This window comes from Amblyraja radiata, chromosome 27 (genome assembly GCF_010909765.2).
Source record: "Amblyraja radiata isolate CabotCenter1 chromosome 27, sAmbRad1.1.pri, whole genome shotgun sequence".
NCBI lineage: Eukaryota > Metazoa > Chordata > Chondrichthyes > Rajiformes > Rajidae > Amblyraja > Amblyraja radiata.
The window spans coordinates 9405545-9425195 of record NC_045982.1 but is presented as its reverse complement, the minus strand read 5'-3'; the positions used below and the strand labels follow the sequence as shown (position 1 = coordinate 9425195).

The following is a 19651-nucleotide window of genomic DNA, read 5'->3' as shown; positions in this document are numbered from 1 at the left end:
ATTTTTAGTACGTTAAGTGTGCAGTCAGGGGGTCTAATCTTTTATGTGTGGGGGGGTGGTGGGGAGGAAGGGGGAAACTGCTTTTCAAGTCCCTACCTGGTCGGAGGGGTTGCCTTCCTCCGAGCAGCGTCTTCGACCTGTCCTTGCGGCCTACCAGCGGGTCCTGGAGCGACGTTTCCCTGAGGGGACCTGGCCAGAACATCGGCTTTGGCGGCGGCGCAGCGCTGGAGCGCTGTCGAGGAGCGGGCGATGCCTTTCCTGGGTCGCCACGCTGGAACTCCAGTATGCTGGGACCGCCGATGAGAACATCGTGGAGCCGCGGTTCCATGGAGCGGCCAGCTGCGGCGCTGAACTTTACATCCCGGAGCCTGGGATCTCTTGCCGAGATCGCCAGTGTGTGGAGCTCCGTCCGGCGCGGTCTGTTGGCTTGGAAGCCACGGTCTCCGGTGGGAAGGCGGCCGTTCCTGGAACCCCAAGCCGCTGGGGGTTCTCCCGACGCCGGAGCACCATCACCCGGCAAGAACATCGGGCGCCGTGGCGGCGACTGTGGAGGCCTCAATAGGCCCGACTCTGGGTGGACAAGAGGATGGGGACTGGACTTTGTGCCTTCCCCCACAGTGGGAACCGCTGTGGGGGGATGTTTTTGTGTTTTGGTGTTGAACTTCTTCTTGAATGCTATGTTGTATTTTTATTAGTGTGCTGCAAGGACATCTGAATTTCCCCTGAATAAGGGGATTAATAAAGTCTAATCTAATCTAATCTAATGAAATGTAGGATGGGGCTTGGAAGTCCTATTGTGACATCTAGACACATGGTGTCTTACTTTCACTTGCTTGAGGGTAATAAGGGTTCGGCAATAAATATTGGCCTTGCCAGTGAAGTCCATGATTAGCAGCAACTCCAATTATTCTCACTCCGTTGTCTCATCCCATGCTGTGCCTGTTTCAAATATTTGTCATCTTCCATGTTCGAGGCTGTTCCCCCAAACCGTTGCTTGTATTTCCCAGGTCCAGGCAACTCTCCAACTAAAAGATTCCTTTAACTTTCCAATTCATTCTTTTGATAACGATCATGAATATTTTAAATTTTGTTATTGACTCATCAATTGCTAGTTCATGGAAAACAAAGTTCAAAATCCTTACCTGCCGCTGCAAATCCTTTGATAACTTGTAAATAACAAGGAACTGCAGATGCTGCTTTACACAATAGGACACAAGGTGCTGAGGTAACTCAACGGGTTAGGCAGCATCTCTGGAGAACAAGACAGGTGGCATTTTGGTTTGAGGCCCTTCTTCAGACCTGCCCCCCCTCCAATCGTCACCTAACCATGTTCTCCAGAGATGCTGCCTAACCCGTTTAATTATTTCAGCACCTTGTGTCCGTTGAAAACTTTATTTCTTAATTTCTGCATATAGAATGCAGTCATTGCTGACAGTCCATTCATAAATGCCACTGAACTGAGGAGGCAGCACATTAGAGTCTGGAGTTGTGTTTATATATATATATATATATATCAGAGCAGGGAAGAATGGCATAGTTTGTTTGCTAAATTACATTAGTGAACTCGATGTTTGTTTTGTAATGATCCTATAGTTTCATGATCACCATTATTGATCTTTTGAGTAACTGAGTTTAAATTTGAACCTGTCTCTAAGCATCATATTTCAAAATAAACCACCATATCTTCAGAATTATTTTTAACACCTCTATCCACGTTCTTCATACCCTTAACACATTTAACAAGATCTCATATTCTTCTGATAACTTAACTAAAGCCCTGGTTCTTGGACTTTTTTTTGTACACCATCATCTTTGCATCCTTTATGCAGCTAAAATTAGACACAGTTTTCTACCTGTTATCTAACAGGCTTATTAATATCTATTTTCCTAATTTAAAAAAAAAATCGAAATCCCATTAGAATGAATTGCAAGGGCCTTAGGTGATTGAGATGAATGGCATAAATGCATCCAAGGGAATCCTGGAGGAAGAAAGAAAGAAATAGGTGGTAAACACCAGTGTAAGTGGTGAAAGTCTTGATTTGCTGTAATTTACCACCAGTATATCACTGTATGGGTCTGACAAACTGGTTGTCTAAACCTGCATTGGAAATAAATTTTCAATCCTGTGGAGAATTAATAATAATAATAATAATAATAATAATAATAATATATTTTATTGTCATTGCACGTCAGTGCAACGAGATTTAGTATGCAGCTCCAACCGATGAAAAAGAAAAGTAAAATAAATAAATAAGCTGTGTGTCGTGACCATCCGAGGGAGACAGTCCAGGGGGGGGTGGGTGGCACTCAGCACGGCCGGTTCAGAGCCGCTATAGCTCTTGGAATAAAGCTGTTTCTGAGTCTGGAGGTTCGGGCGTAGAAGGCCTTGTAACGTCTGCCGGACGGAAGTAGTTCGAACAGACCGTTACAGGGGTGTGATGAGTCTTTATTGATGCTGACGGCCTTCCTGAGGCACCGTGTGTGGTAGATGCCCTCCAAGGCTGGTAGCTCTGTCCCAATAATCCTCTGCGCTCTGTGGACGACGCGCTGAAGAGCTCTCCTCTCCGCCTCCGTGCAGCTGAGATACCACACAGAGATGCCATACGTTAATATGCTCTCTGTGGTGCAGCGGTAGAACGTTGTCAGCAGCTGTTGGGGCAGACCAGTCTTTTTTAATGTCCTCAGGAAGAACAGTCATTGCTGTGCCTTCTTGACCAGCGCAGCGGTGTTGGTGGACCATGTGAGGTCCTCTGAAATGTGAGTGCCCAGAAACTTAAAGCTGGACACTCTCTCCACACTGTCCCCGTAGATGGAGATTGGGGTGGATTCTCCATTATGGGACCTCCTGAAGTCAATAATCAGCTCCTTGGTCTTGGAGGTGTTTAGTGACAAGTTGTTATGTGCGCACCAGTCCGCCAGGTTCTGCACCTCCGCTCTGTATTTTGTTTCATCACCGTTGGTGATCAGCCCAATCGCTGTTGTGTCGTCTGCAAACTTCACGATTGTGTTGGTGTCGAATGCAGGAACACAGTCGTGAGTGAAGAGGGAGTAGAGCATGGGGCTTAGTACACAGCCCTGTGGTGTGCCGGTGCTCAGGGTGATAGTGGAGGACAGGTGCGGGCCCAGTCTCACTGCCTGCGGTCGCTCCGTCAGAAAGTTCAGGGTCCAATCGCATACCGGCGAGCTGAGGCCTAGCTGGTGGAGTTTGGTGGTGAGCTTGGTGGGGATGACCGTATTGAATGCAGAGCTATAGTCAACGAAGAGCATCCTCACGTACGTGCCCTGTCTGTCCAGGTGAGTCAGGACAGTGTGAAGAGCCAGAGAGATGGCATCCTCTGTTGATCTATTTGCCCTGTATGCAAATTGATGAGAGTCCAGTGAGGCAGGGATGATGGATATGATATGGGAGAGGACCAGCCTTTCGAAGCACTTCATTGGGATTGGAGTTAGGGCAACCGGGCGGTAGTCGTTCAGGTTGGTGACTTTGGACTTTTTCGGCACCGGCACTATGGTGGCTGTTTTCAGGCACTTGGGGACCGTTGCCAGAGATAGAGATAGATTGAAGATTCTCGTGAATACCTCTGCCAGCTGTATGGCACAATCCTTTAGTACCCTTCCCTGGACTCCATCCGGGCCTGCAGCCTTGCGTGGATTGATCCTACGCAGAGCGCACTGTACCTCCTGAGTGCTCAGTGTTAAGGCCTGTCCCTCCGCCATGGCCGGGGTTATTCCACTCCTGGTGGTGTTGTCAGTTTCGAACCGGGCAAAGAAGGTGTTCAGTTCGTTGGCCAGTGTGATATCACCGTGGGGGCAGGCGGGGCTGCTCTTGTAGTCAGTGATGTCCCTGACACCCTGCCACATGCTTCTGGTGTCCGCGGCATTGAAGTGTTCTTCTATCCTTTGCCTGTGGATGTCTTTGGCCTTTTTTATGCCTTTGTTCAGGTTCGACCTGGCCGCACTGTAGGCAGAAGTGTCCCTGGATTTAAAGGCGTTGTTGCATGCCCTTAGCAGATCCTGAACCTCCTTGTTCATCCAGGGTTTCCGGTTTGGGACCATCTTTATTTGCTTGTCCACTGTGACAGTCTCCACACAGCAGTTGATGTAGGAGAGCACAGTGGACGTGTACTCCTCCAAGTCTACCTCTGTACCACTGGTAGCCTGTTGTTCAAACAGGTCCCAGTCGGTGCGATCAAAGCAGTCCTGGAGTTGTAGAGTGGCGTCCTCGGGCCATATTTTGACCGCCCTTATTGCAGGTTTGGTCTTGTGGATGAGGGGTTTGTATGCAGGCAGTAGAAACAGTGCGAGGTGATCGGATTGTCCCAGGGATGGGCAGGGGAGAGCTCTGTAAGCATCCTTGATGTTGGTGTACACTTTATCCAGTGTGTTTGAGCCCCTGGTAGGGCACTGCACATGCTGGTGGAATTTGCGGAGTGTGGCTCGTAGGTCGACCTGGTTAAAGTCCCCTGCAACAATGAAGGCACCGTCGGGGTGAGCATCCTGCTGCTTACTGATGGCCGAGTGCAGCTGTGCTAGTGCTAGGTTAGCATTAGCCTGTGGTGGGATGTATATGGCCATGATTATAACCACAGTAAACTCCCGATTGAAATCAATGCTGATTAAAGGTGGATTTATAGGTGGATTATTAAGGTGGATTATATTTATTGACACAGGCAGTACGGAGAACATCTTATTGCATTATAAAGCACCAGGTTAACAGAAATGGTAGCTGGATTGGCCAATCATGACATGTGGGCGAACACTAAACAAGTATTAAGAATTAACTTGGAAACTTAATTCAAAATATACCCTGTCAAGATCACGGGCTCCTCCCAAAAAGATTCCACCCACAGTCCTAGACATCATTCCGGTATTCTGACAACGAAACTTGCATTAGAGGCTTGTAGTTATCCCAAGAACATTAACTGAAAGATATATCAAGACTCTCTAAAGCTGTTGTCGATAAAAATTCATCCAAGTTTTAAAGGTAAGTGTATTTAAAGGAGCAGCCTCAAATTTAAACAGGTAACAATTAAGATAATGATTTACAGTAGTGCCATACAATAGTAATAGTTATATATACATTGGTGTCAGTAACTTGGTTGGGATAGATTTGCAAAGGGCAAAGAATTGTGACATTGATTCCATTATGATTGTTTTCACTTCTGCTTTATTTAATAAGTCCTGCTGAGTGTCAGGATTCTGATCTGTTTCAAAGTGTTTCAGCATGTGAGTTGTATCTTGCTCCAGTGCCTTGGGAACATAATCAAGTTGATACTTTGTGCGCTGCACAGAGAGACTGCTTTAGCAGCAGAGGTGCTGCCTTTTGTACAACATTATTTGAAAAGCAGAGGAGATCTCTGAGTGACTTATTTAAAACTGAGTATCTTCATTAAAGCAGACAGCGTTAAACGCAGACACAGGGAACTGCAGATGCAGGACAAAGTGCTAGGTTAACACACAAAGTGCTAGAGTAACTCAGTAAGTTTAAGAAGGAATTGCAGATGCTGGAAAATCGAAGGTAGACAAAAATGCTGGAGAAACTCAGCGGGTGAGGCAGCATCTATGGAGCGAAGGAAATAGGCGACGTTTCCGGGCGAGTCCTTTCTTCGGGTAACTCAGTAGGTCAGGCAGCATCTCTGGAGGGATTGAATTGGCAATGTTATGGTTAGCAGGGGCGGAAACTAATGAAGCTTAAGCTTCAGGGCACCAGAGGGGCCCCAGAAGCGACTTTAGTCCAGTTATTCTTCCGATTTAAATCAGAATTCCGGATTTTTTGTTTTCCGAGAAATGAATCTGATTTTTCACCTCGACTAAACCCCTGGCCTCGACAAAACTTCACCTCACACTTAAACCTCAACTCACTAAACCTCGCCTCGACGAATCGCCGCCTCTCTCCCGCTCCTGCAGGGAGGGGCTACGGCCGCTGCGGGCAGGGCCCAGGCTCGATGTCAGCGTCACCATGCGTACGCCCCTCCCCTCCTCTCCCACCGTCTCTCTCGGGCAACGCGTCTGCGCCGCGCTCGGCCCCGCCCCCCTTGTTGGAGCCGTTCTGCTCACGTGAGGCGCCGCCAACAGTCGGGTGGGGGGGGAGGGGTGCTATAAATAGCAGGAGCGGGAGAGAGGCGCCGATTAGTCGAGGCGAGGTTTAGTGAGTTGAGGTTTAAGTGTGAGGTGAAGTTTTGTCGAGGCCAGGGGTTTAGTCGAGGTGAAAAATCAGATTCATTTCTCGGAAAACAAAAAATCCGGAATTCTGATTGAAATCGGAAGAATAACTGGACTAAAGTCGCTTCTGGGGCCCCTCTGGGTGCCCTGAAGCTTAAGTTTCATTAGTCGAGGCGTGGATTAGGCATGAGATGGAGTTTAGTCGTGAGGTGGAGGTTTAGTTTAGTTGAGGTGGGGTTAAGGTGTGAGGTGAGGTGTGGTGTGAGGTTTATTTGAGGGGTGAGGTTTAGTGAGGTGCGGTTTAGTCGAGGCGAGGTTTGGGTGTGAGGAGAAGTTTGGTAGTGAGGTATCTTCGAGGTGAGTGGTTTAGAGAGGCGAGGGGATTAGTCGAGGTGTAGGTGAGGGGAAATGAGCGTAGGTGAGGTGAGGAGAAGTGGGTGTCTGAGCTCAGGAAGGGAGATCGAGGTGCTGCTGAAGGAGACGAGACCACTGCCTTCTTTTTCAGAGAATTCCACAAATTCACAACTCTAGGTGAAATGTTTTTTCTCATCTCAGTGCTAGGCAAAGAGACATTTCAAGTAACATTTGTTTTAGCTGTATGAGCCCATTTATTGAAACATATAAGATTATTAAGGGTTTGGACTTGCTGGAGGCAGGAAACATGTTTGCAATGCTGGGTGAGTCCAGAACCAGGGGCCACAGTTTAAGAATAAAGGGTATGCCATTTAGAGCGGAGGTGAGGAAATATTTTTTCACACAGAGTTGTGAATCTGTGGAATTCTCTGCCTCAGAAGGCAGTGGAGGCCAATTCTCTGTAGGCTTCCAAGAGAGAGATAGATAGAGCTCTTAAAGATAGCGGCATCAAGGGATATAGGGAGAAGGCAGGAACAGGGTACTGATTGTGGATGATCAGCCATGATCACAGTGAATGGCGGTGCTGGCTCGAAGGGCCGAATGACCTACTCCTGCACCTCATGAAATATATATCTTTTGGGGGTTATTTTACTGCTTATGCGTTAGAAAAATTCTAAGCTTCTGTTTTGTAAACTACCAGCAGAAAGATTGAGAATCACTTTCAATTTTTTGAAAATGCAGGGGCTTCAGGGGGTGTTGCCCTCTGGACCCCCACCAGGGGCGCTGCCCCTGGACCCCACCGGGAGCCTAGCCAGCCTCCTGGACCACCGACCAATGCTTCCTACTTTTTATTCTGAAGGTGAATATCATGCTTAGTCCACATTACTTAAAAGTTTGGATCTCCTGTATGCGAAGGGTTTAAAAAAAAAAAATAATATTAATAGTATAGTGTAATTCAATACAAAATAAATGTTAAAATGTAAATTTAAAGGTTATTAAAGCATCATGTAGGCTAGCCGTAAACAAATTAAGGATGTTTCATTCTAAATATATTTAATGTAAAATAATTATAAATAATTTAAAACGCTATTAACATTTATGACAGAAATTAAAATTTGTGGTGATCTGTCGTGGAACAACCCCATTGAAGAAGATAACAGTAGTTACCCAGACCTCATTGCTGGTTGCGAAGGGGCCCCCATAAGAGTTCAAGCTTCAGGGCCCCATAAATGTAGGTCCACCACTGATGGTTAGGGACCCTTTCTTCAGACTGAGACATTTTAGTAAGGCATTTAATAAAGTCCACCACGGTTGGCTAATCTAGAAGATTAAAACGCACGGTATCAATAGTGGTTTAATCAGAACATGTTTAAGGAGAAGACAGGGTTGTGGTGGAAGGACAATGTTCAGCCTAGAGGTCTGTGATGAGTGGAGTTCCACTGGGATCTGTGCTGGGACTTTTGTTTTTGATATATACAAATGACTTGGATTTAAACGTAAATGCATTGTTTAGTAAATTTTCAGATGAAACCAAGATTGCTGTGGTCGTGTACTGTAAAGAAGGCTGTCAAAGTATACAGCTGGGCATAAATCTGCTACAGAAATGGGTGAAGAAATGGCAGATGGAGTTTAATCCAAGCAAGTGTGAGGTGTCGCACTTAAGGGATCAAACATAAGGAGAAAATATACAATTAATGGCAAGACCCTCAACAGCATTGATGTTTCGAGGGATCTTGGAGTCCAAATCCATAGCTCTCTGAAAGTGGCAACATGTAGATAGAGTGGCAAATATGGTATATGATAGGCTTGCCTTCATTGGTCGGGGCATTGAGTATAAGAGTCAGAAAGTCATGTGACAGTTTTATAGGACTTTGGTTAGGCAGCATTAGGAGTAGTGTGTGCAGTTCTGGTTGTTCCATTACCGGAAGGATGGGAAGGCTTTGGAAAGGGTGCAGAGGAGGTTTACCAGAATGCCTGGATTAGGGGGTATTGTTTTCTCTGGTACATTGGAGGGGAGACCTGATAGAAATATATAAAATTATGAGAGGGCTACCAGTCAGAACCCTTTTTCCTGGATGGAAATATTAAAATACCAGCGAGCATAACTTTAAGGTGAGAGGGGAAAAGTTAAAAGAAGGTGTGCGGGGCAAGTTTTCTTACACAAAGGGTAGTAAGTGCCTGGAAGGCGCTGCCTGGGGGTGTGGGGGGTTGGAGGCAGATATGATAGTGGCATTTAAGATATTTTTGGATAGGCACATAGATTTGCAATGAATGGAGGGATATGCATTACGTGCAGGCAGATAACAGTTGGTCTTGGCATCTTGTTTCAGCACAGTCATTATGGGCCCAAGGGCCTGTTCATATTCTGCACTTTACTAAGATTGTAGTAGGGAGGAGAAATCGATGAGGGTGGTCAAGGTTAAAAGAAAATTTGATAGTGTTCAAATTTGTACATGTCACATCTAGTTGAGCAATTGATTCTCACATGGCCAATGACTCGATTTACTCTGGATCCCTGATGCTGTCTGTGTGGAGTTTGCATGTACACCATGTAGTTAATGTTTGTTTCCTCTGCGTACTTCAATTCCTCCCAGAATCTGAAGATGTCCTGTTTGAAATGTTGTCAAAAATGCTGGAGAAACTGAAGAAGGGTCTTGACCCAAAACGTCACCTATTCCTTCGCTCCATAGATGCTGCCTCACCCGCTGAGTTTCTCCAGCATTTTTGTCTACCTTCGATTTTTCCAGCATCTGCAGTTCTTTCTTAAATGACTGTTTGACATGCTAATTGGCCATTGTTTAAATTACACATTGTAGGTGCTACAAGGTAGAATCTGGGGGAATTTAATGGCCCTTCAGCCCACAATGTCTGGACTGCCCAGGATACTAATCCAAATTAATCCTATCTGCCAGCACCATGATTCTCTATCTTCTGCCTCATCACATGGCTATCTAAATATAGTTTCAGTTATTGTCACGTGTACTGAGGTGCCATGTAAAGTTTTTTTTGTTGCGTGCTATCCAGTCTTCTTAAATGTTGCTCATTTATTTCTACCACTTAACCTGGCAGCACATTCCGGGCAACCTCTAGGTACAAAAGTGTAAAAATTCACACCTCCAGATTCAGTTCCTTCCCAGCTGTTATCTGGCAACTGAATCATCCTACCACAACCTGAGAGCAGTCATGAACTACTATTTACCTCATCTGTGATCCTCGGACTATCTTTGTTTGGACCTTACTGGCTTAACCTTGCACTAAACGTTATTCCCTTATTATGTATCTGTCCACCGCGAGTGGCTCGATTGTAATCATGTGTTGTCTTTCCACTAGCTGGTTAGCATGCAACAAAAGCTTTTCACTGTACCTTGGTACACATGACAATAAACTTCACCAAACTAACTTACTGTCCTCTGTATAAAAATAAACATGCCTCGTATACCTCCATTAATTTTTCCTCCTCTCACCTTCAATCTCTGTCACCTAGTATTTGACATTACCATTGCAAGAACAAAAACACTGACCTTTTGACCTATTTATGCCTCTCAAAGGTTTAGGTGCTTCTATAATGTTGGATAGTTGAGTTGAGTGCAAATGGTTGCACAATAGCATGGAACCAGAGAGCTGCTTGGCCAGTTTCCATGCTATAAATCAATGTATTCAAGATTTCTTTGAAGGTGTTCATATGGAGGAATTGGCGGATAGGGTGTAAAACAAAGGACATTGATTTGCAAAATAAGCAGGAGCAACAAGGAAATAAATGTGACCCAGGTGATCCGGAATTTCAAGCCTGAAATTCAGTGGAACCGCATTCCATCGTAACATTCAAAAGCATTTCGAGAATTACTTGATATAGAAACATAATCACTAGCTGTGAGGAAAGAGCGAGAATGTGGATCATGGATCCACCACATAATGGTACATGCATGATGGGCTGAATGGTCTCCCTTCTGTTCTGTGTTGTTCTATGGCCGTTTATCCTGGGTGCTGATGTGAGCCTTGCTGTGTGACTCAATGACGTTTGGACATGACCTAGTGAGTCAGTCAGTGTTGGTTCCTGTATTCCCCTTCATTACAACACTGACCATCACTCACAAGGTCATGTCCAGAAGTCATTGAGTCAGACAGTACAGTAACAGGCCCTTAGGCACAACAGTCCATGCAGACCATAAATGTATGATTTAGTATGGGTTTTTTTGCTGCAATGTGCCAAGCCAAAACTATGTCAGAAAGGGCAAGCCTCATTGCAGGGAAAAAACATATAATCCAGTGGTGCCTAGTTCAGATAGACACAAAAAGCTGGAGTAACTCAGTGGCACATGCAGCATGTCTGGAGAGAAGGAATGGGTGACTTTTTGGGTCGAGACCCTTCTTCAAGCTTTACAGAGTGGGACATTGATAGATTGAAAACACCGAGGGCCAGTATAATATTTACACTAAATGCTGGAGTAACTGAGCGGGTCAGGCAGCATCTGCAGTTTCAACATTTTGTGTCTATCTTCGGTGTAAACCAGCATCCATCAATGGATAGATTCTTGAATAGTACAGGTATCGGGGGTTATGGGGAGAAGGCAGGAGAATGGGGCAAGGAAGGAATGATAGATCAACCATGATTGAATGGCGTAGTAGACTTGATGGGCCGAAGGGCCTAATTCTGTTCCTATCACTTATGACCTTATCTGCTGTTTCTACACATTATATTTTTACTCAGTTGGTGCAAAGTAGGTGCAGTGTCATAAGTCACAGTAATAATAATAATAATAATAATAATAATTATAATGCATTTTATTTGCTGGCGCCTTTCTGGACACCCAAGGACACCTTACAGGACATAAAATCACAATACATTTATCAGTATTAAAATCAAGTTGATTAAAAACAAAAAACAAAAAATTAACTCCCACTAAACCAAGGGAGGCCTGGGGACATTTTGCACTCAAATATATATGCATCAAACCTGTTTGGCTTATTTGCATAACCACAATTTGGATTTACATAAATCTCATAAAAGCAAACAGTCAAAATAGAATTTCCAGTGGTCCTGGGTCGGGTGAAATGAAGTTTGTTTGAAGTTTTAAGTAGTAACGTGCAGGTGAGGATGGTGGGACTAGCCCTGGACTTTGGTAGTTGAGAGGATAAAGTGTAGGAAGGAACTGCAGATGATGGTTTAAACCGAAGATAAGACAAAAAGAACTGGAGTAACTCAGCGGGTCGGAAAGCATCTCTGGGGAAAAGGAATAGGTGGCGTTTCAGGTGGAGATGCTAAGTGTTCAGTGCCATGGGAGGGCAGGGTCCTTGGCGAGGGCATTATGGAGGGAAGCAGAGTTGACACCGGGAGAGATTTGAATAGTGGAAGATACAATATTTATTTCTGAATGTGCCTTTAAGCTTTCCGACACAATACAAACCCGTAGGTCTTTGGAGTATGAGAGGAAACCGGATCACTCAGAAAATCCAAACACGGTGACAAGGAAAACGTAAAACTCCGTACAGACAACACCTGTAGTCAGGATCGAACCCGGGTCTCTGGAGCTGTGAGGCAGCAACTCTACCACTGTGTGCAGGCAGATGTGATTCATTTATGTCAGGCACAGACATTGTGGGCCGAAGATAGACACAAAATGCTGGAGTAACTCAGCGGGACAGGCAGCATCTCTGGAGAGAAGGAATGGGTGATGTTTGGGATCGAGACCCTTCTTCACCCGATGACCCATTTCCTCTGCTGTTCTTGGTAGATGTTGCCTGACCTGCGGTTTTTTCTGGTATATTCAGTTTATTACAAGTACTTCCTTTTATTAGCAATTACATTTATAAGTCGATTCAGTAATGAACCAGAGAGTTCAATGTGATAGCGCACAAGGAACCCCGCACTGTGGCGAGGTGCCAGTCAATTCTTTCAAACGACTATTGATCATTTAAACCTCACGTCTAATGCTCGCTCTGGTTTCTTTCTTGTTTCACAGAGACGGAATTGCAGCTTTCCCGAGTCAGACCCGAGCAGCGCAGGGCAGGTTTTGGAAGAGTTTGGGAATTTGGGTGAGCGGGGGGAGGTGGGCGAGGGTCCCAGTCCTTCAGTGTCCTCGCCCTGTGTAGCGGCGACGGGGCGGTGGGAGAGGGGAACAGGGGGTCCCGAAGGCAGCCAGAGAGAGCGGCCACACGGCGTCGCTTCAAGGGAGCCCAGCAAGTTAGACTCCAGTAAGTTACACGCCCAGGTCCCAGCTACAAGACCACTGTCACAACCAGTAAAAGGCATCGTGCTCCCAAGTTACAGCTTTCCTAATCCAAACCAAACTAGTCCCCCGGTATCTGCAGCGTGTCAGAACCTCGCAGCCTGGGTCGAAGAGATTTTAAATACCTACCTGGACACAGTTGAAGATACAGGTGACAGACTCTACAAGACCCCCGGGTCTGTAGGATCACCACTCAGTACTTGTGGGCAAGTTTTAGGGGGCGATTGTGGATCCACCGGGATTTTGTTAAGTCACCCCTCGGGTAAAACACCTCCTCCCCAAGTGACAAGGACTAGGTTGGACATCATTATCGCACTGGCCACGGAAGGGGGGCATGCGGCTGGCTTGGTTTCGGCAGACACGGGTGACGGAGAGAGACGAGGAGGAGCGGGCGAGGCGCAGATAGAGATGGCAGAGAGTGGCAGCTTGAACACGGGCAAACCTGCGGAGCCAGTTGCGTCTCCCAGCGCTGAGGAATGTCGGAGGTATGTGGCGAATTTCGAGGAGCCGCCCCTCGCTGGTTTCAATCAGCTGCAAGCCCCGGGAAGTGACCAGCCCTCGCCGACGCCGCCACCTGTCCGCGGACACATCTCACCACGTCTCAGCCCCCGGGACCCGGGATTTAGCCGCTTCCTACCGCAGACGCCCGCTGTCCGGGCTAACAGGTGAGTGATTCCCCTCCTCCCCGCACGGCTCCGAATCAACCTGCTTTCACGCACAAGACAATAGAACATAGAAACATCGAAAAATAGATGCATTCAGCCCTTCGAGCCAGCACCGCCATGCAATATGATCATGTCTGATCATCTAAAATTCCTCCTTTTTCTCCATTATCCCTTGATTCCTTTAGCCCTAAGAGCTAAATCTAACTCTTGAAAACCTCCAGTGAATTAGATGTTTCACTCCACTGCCTTCTGTGGCAGAGAATTGCACAGATTCACAACTCACTGGGTGTTATCGTTAGATTTATCCTGTGGCTAAAACCGGGAAGTAGGTTGAAAGAAGTGTCGCTGGCTCTCTCACACACTTGGGACCCTGTCCCCAATGGATCGGCTGACACTTATAACGCAGGCGACTTCAAGCAGAGACCGCTGCAAACGGACACAATCTCCAAAGGGGGGGGGGGGGGGGGGGGGGGGGGGGGGAGAGAAGAGAGGGGGAACCAGCACCCGCCACACTATGTGAAACTTTAAATGCTGGCTGAAGGTGTAAAGACGTATACTTAAAGGACATACCTTTAGGAAGGAGATTTGGAGGAATTTCTTTAGTCAGAGGGCGGTGAATCTGTGAAATGCATTGCCACAGAAGGCTGTGGAGGGCAAGTCAATGGATATTTTTTACGGCAGAGATAGATAGATTTTTGATTAGTACAGGTGTCAAGGGTCGTGGGGAGAATGGGGTTGAGAGGGAAAGATAGATCAGCCAGCCATGATTGAATGGCGGAGCAGACTTGATGGGCCGAAAGGCCTAATTCTGCTCCTATAGTTTATGAAGATAGTTTGTGGGGCTGTTAAAGGGACTGCGGGTGAGACGGTAGGGTGGGTGGGCAGGTGCCAGTCGCTAGTTTGACCCTGCTCACTTTATAGAGTGGCAAGGGTTGCCAAAAGTTTTTTTATGGAAGGGTTGATGAGTTGCCAGGTGGGAGATGGTCAGGGCTTTCCATTCCACAGTTCTGGAGAAACACTAGAATCTCCAGCCCCAACATTGCAGTCTGAGATTAGAACATAGAACAGTACAGCACAAGAGCAGGCCCTTTGGCCCACAATGTATGTGCCATCACCAGCACATAACTCAGTTCCCGCCAATCACTGCATATTCATATACCAGTTGAAAAATTGTTAAAATATCTCTAACTAGCTGCTTCCACCACCATCCCCAGCATCACATTCCAGGCACTCACCAACCTTTGTGTAAAAATTAAAAAAAACTTGCCCCACAGACCCCCTTTCCACGATGCCCCTCGGCACCGTGGCACAGCGACAGAGTTGCTGCCTTATGTCCCAATTGGGATATAATGGACACCAGAGGTCCGTATTTGAAATGGTAACTGCCCACATCAGTGTTTAATGCTTCATTACATCAGACAGCAGCTTGCTTTATTTACATTCAATGAGATCATGGTTGATTAATGGTTGATCCTCACTTATACACTTGCTTGACAAGAACCTAATGAGGAGACTGCAGATGGTTCATCTTGAGCACTAAATAGCTGCGGGTGGAATTCAGCAGGCCAGGCAGCATCTGTGGAGGGAAACATTCTCCATTTTGTTTGAAAAAAGAGTTTGACATTTTTTTCACACGCAGAATTGCTTCCTGATATTGGCCTTGTTTATCTTCTTGCTCACCAAACATGCCAAACCAATGGCAACACTTCAACTCTATCTACCCTACTAAATAATCAGACTTTACTGGACTTCATCTTGCACTACACTTTATCACATTTATCCCGCATGTGTGCAGTGTGGATGGCTTGATTGTAATTGTGTATGTAATCTTTCCGCTAACTGGATAGCACACGACAAAGAGCTTTTCACTGTACCTCGGTACACGTGACAATAAACAAAAACACACATAGTTCGAGCACCTTCATTGGATCACTAAAACGAGGACTAAATCTACCTGCCTTTGAACATTATCATTTTCTCTCGGGCACCTTTTTGGTGAATCTATCTTGTATCGCCAGTACTTATATATCATTTCGGAGATGTGTCCAAAATGAACCTGGGGATTCCCACTGCCTTGTACACTGTGGTATAACTTGCATAGCATTATGTTCCAGAATTGAGGTGATCCATGCCATTTACTTTGATGAATTTCCTTACAAACAATTACAACTACAACACAATTGAATCGACAACACAGGAGCAAACATGTCTGTGATTATGTGTGACTTCAGTCACCAATCTTCCTCTAGCTTAATTTATCAGCATTACTACTATTGTTAGATGCTTATCTTGCTTCCTCTTTAAATCAATCTATGCCATTCACCTGCTCCAGTTCCTCGGTAAAGACATTTCTCTTGAATTCCTTTTTTGGTATTTGAGCGGCTGTTCTATTTTTGTGGTACCTAGTTTCTGAGAAGGATCACAAGCCTAAAACATTGACAGTTTCTCTTTGCACAATGCTTCCCGTTTCCTAGCTTTTTCTGTTTTGCTGCTTGTTGGTAAGAAAGTTGGCCATAATGTTGATGTTGGGGGAATCAGTGGAAGCATGTGAGAGAGACTAGGCTACATAGCAACCTCAGTATAGTTTATTGTCATGTGTACCGAGGTTTTACAATTCCATTTGAGCTATTACTGTGTATAGATACATGATAAGGGAAGTTTAGTGCAAGGTTAAGGCAGCAAAGTCTGATCAAGGTCACCAATGAAGTAAGTAGTGGGCAGAGGCATGGGATTAATGGGAATGCTCTAAGAGCTGGTATGAACTTGATTAGCTGAATGGCCTATGTCTTGAATAGACATGAGAAACACATCACTTCTCAACCCTGTCCTAAGACTTGGTGAGCTCATGTGAAAATTGGTTCTTTTTGAAGTTCTGTTACTTTCTGACATCTTGTGTTTCTAGAGAAATGTATCAATTATTTATTATTATTTTTTCTCAGTAAACCAGATCTACAGAAGCCGGCCAGCCTGCCTGAGCCCCTACAGCAAGTAGGGGGGTTAATAGTCAGCTGCAACAAAGTGGAAAGTGATACCAAGACAATGAGCACCAACAATGAAGTAGGTCCTCAAACAGACCAGCACCTATCCTCTCACGCGCCTTCTCCGACCTCAGGCTTTCCACATGCTGAAAACAGCACACTGCACCAAAATGGTGATGGCGTGGGTGAAAGTGCACGGCAGACAAGTAGCTCCCTGCAGCCAAGCAAAGAAGATCTGAACAATAAAATGAATAAAGTATTAATTAAGGATGAAATTATTGTCAATGGAAGTGACCCGGCTGAAACGAAGGAAAATGACCATCAGAAGGTTGTCCCTTTGTTGTACAGTCCAACATTGAGTGATGATGTGGGGAACCAGAGCAAAGTGGATTCACTCACCTGTATCGGGACAATTGGATGTGATCTTACTCAGGAGTCTATCGAAGATCCTCAATGTGATGAAGCCGATGCTTTGCAGAATGCAAATTCTACTGGACATACTCAGCAGATGGATACTTTGTATCCACAGAGCCCTGAGCAGAATGGTCTTTTTGCTGAAGCGGTTACCCCTCCAAGCTATGAGCACCGTGCATCTGGAACATTAAACTTGGATTCTGTACCACAATTGGTTGAAAGCTCCCTCTTCAATCCCCAACAAGAGTCACAACAAAGTGCTCTAAATTTCCCCACGGACTCCGTGAACGTGCGTGACACTGAAATGCCAGCACACAATTCACAAAGTGTGCTTTTGCAAAAGCCTATGGAGATCGCAAAAGACATCAAGTTTGAAAGCTCCTCAGTGGTCAATGCAGAATCTCAAGCACAAACACTCAAATTAGATGAGAATATTGGAGAAGGAAATAGTGGCCAAGAGCTTCATCCATCTGGAATCCAGCTTATAGATAATCAACTATCATTGAATGATGTCATCTTTCAAAATAGAATGAAGAAAAGGCTCACAAATGCCATAGATGACCCTGATAATCAGTCAGAAATAGACGGGTTTGTAGACACCATTCGTAGCCTGGATGTTCCCATTCTCTTGAATCGCAATAGAAATTCAAGAGTCCAGAGATCTCATTCCCTCAATTCTCCCATATCCACATTGCCTCCGATTGAAGAGGATCAAACTGATTCAAAGTTTTTTCCGTCATCACCAATCACTGAGGGGCCACAGCAGCCAGCAGAGCCTGTGGCCATTGATGAAATACTTCAGGCCAACTCACCCATTAAGCCAGTTTTGGAAATTCCTAAAGTGGATTTCACAAAGAGATTGATGAAGAAAGAAAATCTCACCCCTGGGCAAATGATGCTGCAGTTTAAGGAGAAGCCCAAAATTGTTGTACCTCGTATTTCTGCAGAGAGCAGCGTAGTCTTCCAAACCTCTCTTTCAGGGAGAATCAAAGTAGATGGTACTGCTAATAAGGAAGACACTGAGGCCCTTAATGGAGACAGCCTTCGCTCTCGAATTAGCAAGAGCGTTTTGTTTTCCACATATCGGACGCCTCTAGAATCTTTTTCCAGCAGGTCACTGGACTTCAGCCTGGGATCAGTGACTAAAAGTCAAGTCAGTGAACCGCCAACAACGATACAAAACTCTGTGCAGAGAAGTTGGTCACAAGACGATATTCCCACAACAACTATAGCCTTGGATAAATTATCAACACCCAATTTCCTTGCCAACTCTTCCAATGGAAGCATGGATGCTGGAACGGACAGCCTTCCATTCAGCATCTCTGAAAGATTGCTACCTGGGTACTCTCGCCTGTCAGATAGTGGAAGGGACCTTCGAACGCAAAAAATGTCTCAACCTTCGGAAAAAAAACCTGGGAAATTGACCGCTTTTCCAGATTCATGGGTGAGTAGAAAATTTGCTTCACCAACGTTTTAAGATACAGAGTATCTTAATGTACAGAGAAGGTTCACCAGACTGATTCCTGGGATGGCAGGACTTTCATATGAAGAAAGACTGGATAGACTTGGCTTGTACTCGCTAGAATTTAGAAGATTGAGGGGGGATCTTATAGAAACGTACAAACTTCTTAAGGGGTTGGACAGGCTAGATGCAGGAAGATTGTTCCCGATGTTGGGGAAGTCCAGAACAAGGGGTCACAGTTTGAGGATAAGGGGGAAGACTTTTAGGACCGAGATGAGAAAAATAAATCTGTGGAATTCTCTGCCACAGAGGGTGGTTTAGGCCAGTTCATTGGCTATATTTAAGAGGGAGTTAGTTGTGACCCTTGTGGCTAAAGGGATCAGGGGGTATGGAGAGAAGGCAGGTATAGGATACTGAGTTGGATGATCAGCCATGATCATATTGAATGGCGGTGCAGGCTTGAAGGGCCGAATGGCCTAATCCTGCATCTATTTTCTATGTTTCTAAGATATTTCCACCTCTTGATCACTATCCAGCGATTTGATGCAATATATTGACCAGGCGGGCCAAAGGGCCTGTTTCCACGCTGAATCAACGGAAAATCAAACTAAAATCTAAAGATTGCTTGGAGAATTGGCAAACATTGAGGGGATTAATGAATGAGTAAAAAAAATATGTAGGTCAAATGTGTGCAGAATTTCACCTGAGGTTCAATAATGCATTATTCAGATGGGCAGCCTATATTCTGAACAGCTTATTATTTGGGATTTTGATGCAGGTTCTATTCCTTTGGAATATTTTGAGAAAAGATCCCAAATATATTGCATAAAAACAGAATTTAATAAAATTCCCTAAGGGCTCGAGAGAGCACATACTTTATATGTGCTGTCATCACAGGTTGGGGTGAGACTGTTGCTGATGACTGTGTTGGTGAGGTAGGTTTTCAGAAATCCTTTCAGGTTGTTAACCGATAAAGACTTTGCAAAGATCAGGGGGGAGAGGAGAGTCGGGGCGGGTGATGGTTGTAAGTTGTGTTATTTACAAGGGTGGTTGAGAGGCAGGTAATCCCAGTTTTATCACACCCATCTGACATAGACATAGAAAATAGGTGCAGGAGGGGGCCATTCATTGTGATCATGGCCGATCGTCCCTAATCAATAACCCGTGCCTGCCTTCTCTCCCCATATCTCCCTCAGCCCTCTGGCTCCCCCTCTTCCTTTCTTCTTCCCGCCCCCCCCCCCCTCCCCACCATGAATCAGTCTGAAGAAGGGTTTCGGCCTGAAACGTTGCCTATTTCCTTCGCTCCATAGATGCTGCCTCACCCGCTGAGTTTCTCCAGCATTTTTGTCTACCTTCGATTTTCCAGCTTTTGCAGTTCCTTCTTGAACA

General features: G+C 45.5%; 1 protein-coding gene across 1 annotated transcript in view; it reads left to right on the top strand.

Annotated features, from left to right (window-relative positions):
- crybg2 (crystallin beta-gamma domain containing 2) overlaps positions 1–19651 on the top strand; it is a 92458-nt gene that overhangs the window by 26459 nt on the left and 46348 nt on the right. The window contains exons 4-5 of the mRNA XM_033044766.1: positions 12366–13408; positions 16348–18244. Of these exons, the coding sequence (XP_032900657.1) occupies positions 12366–13408; positions 16348–18244 (2940 nt within the window). The remainder of the gene's footprint in view (positions 1–12365; positions 13409–16347; positions 18245–19651) is intronic.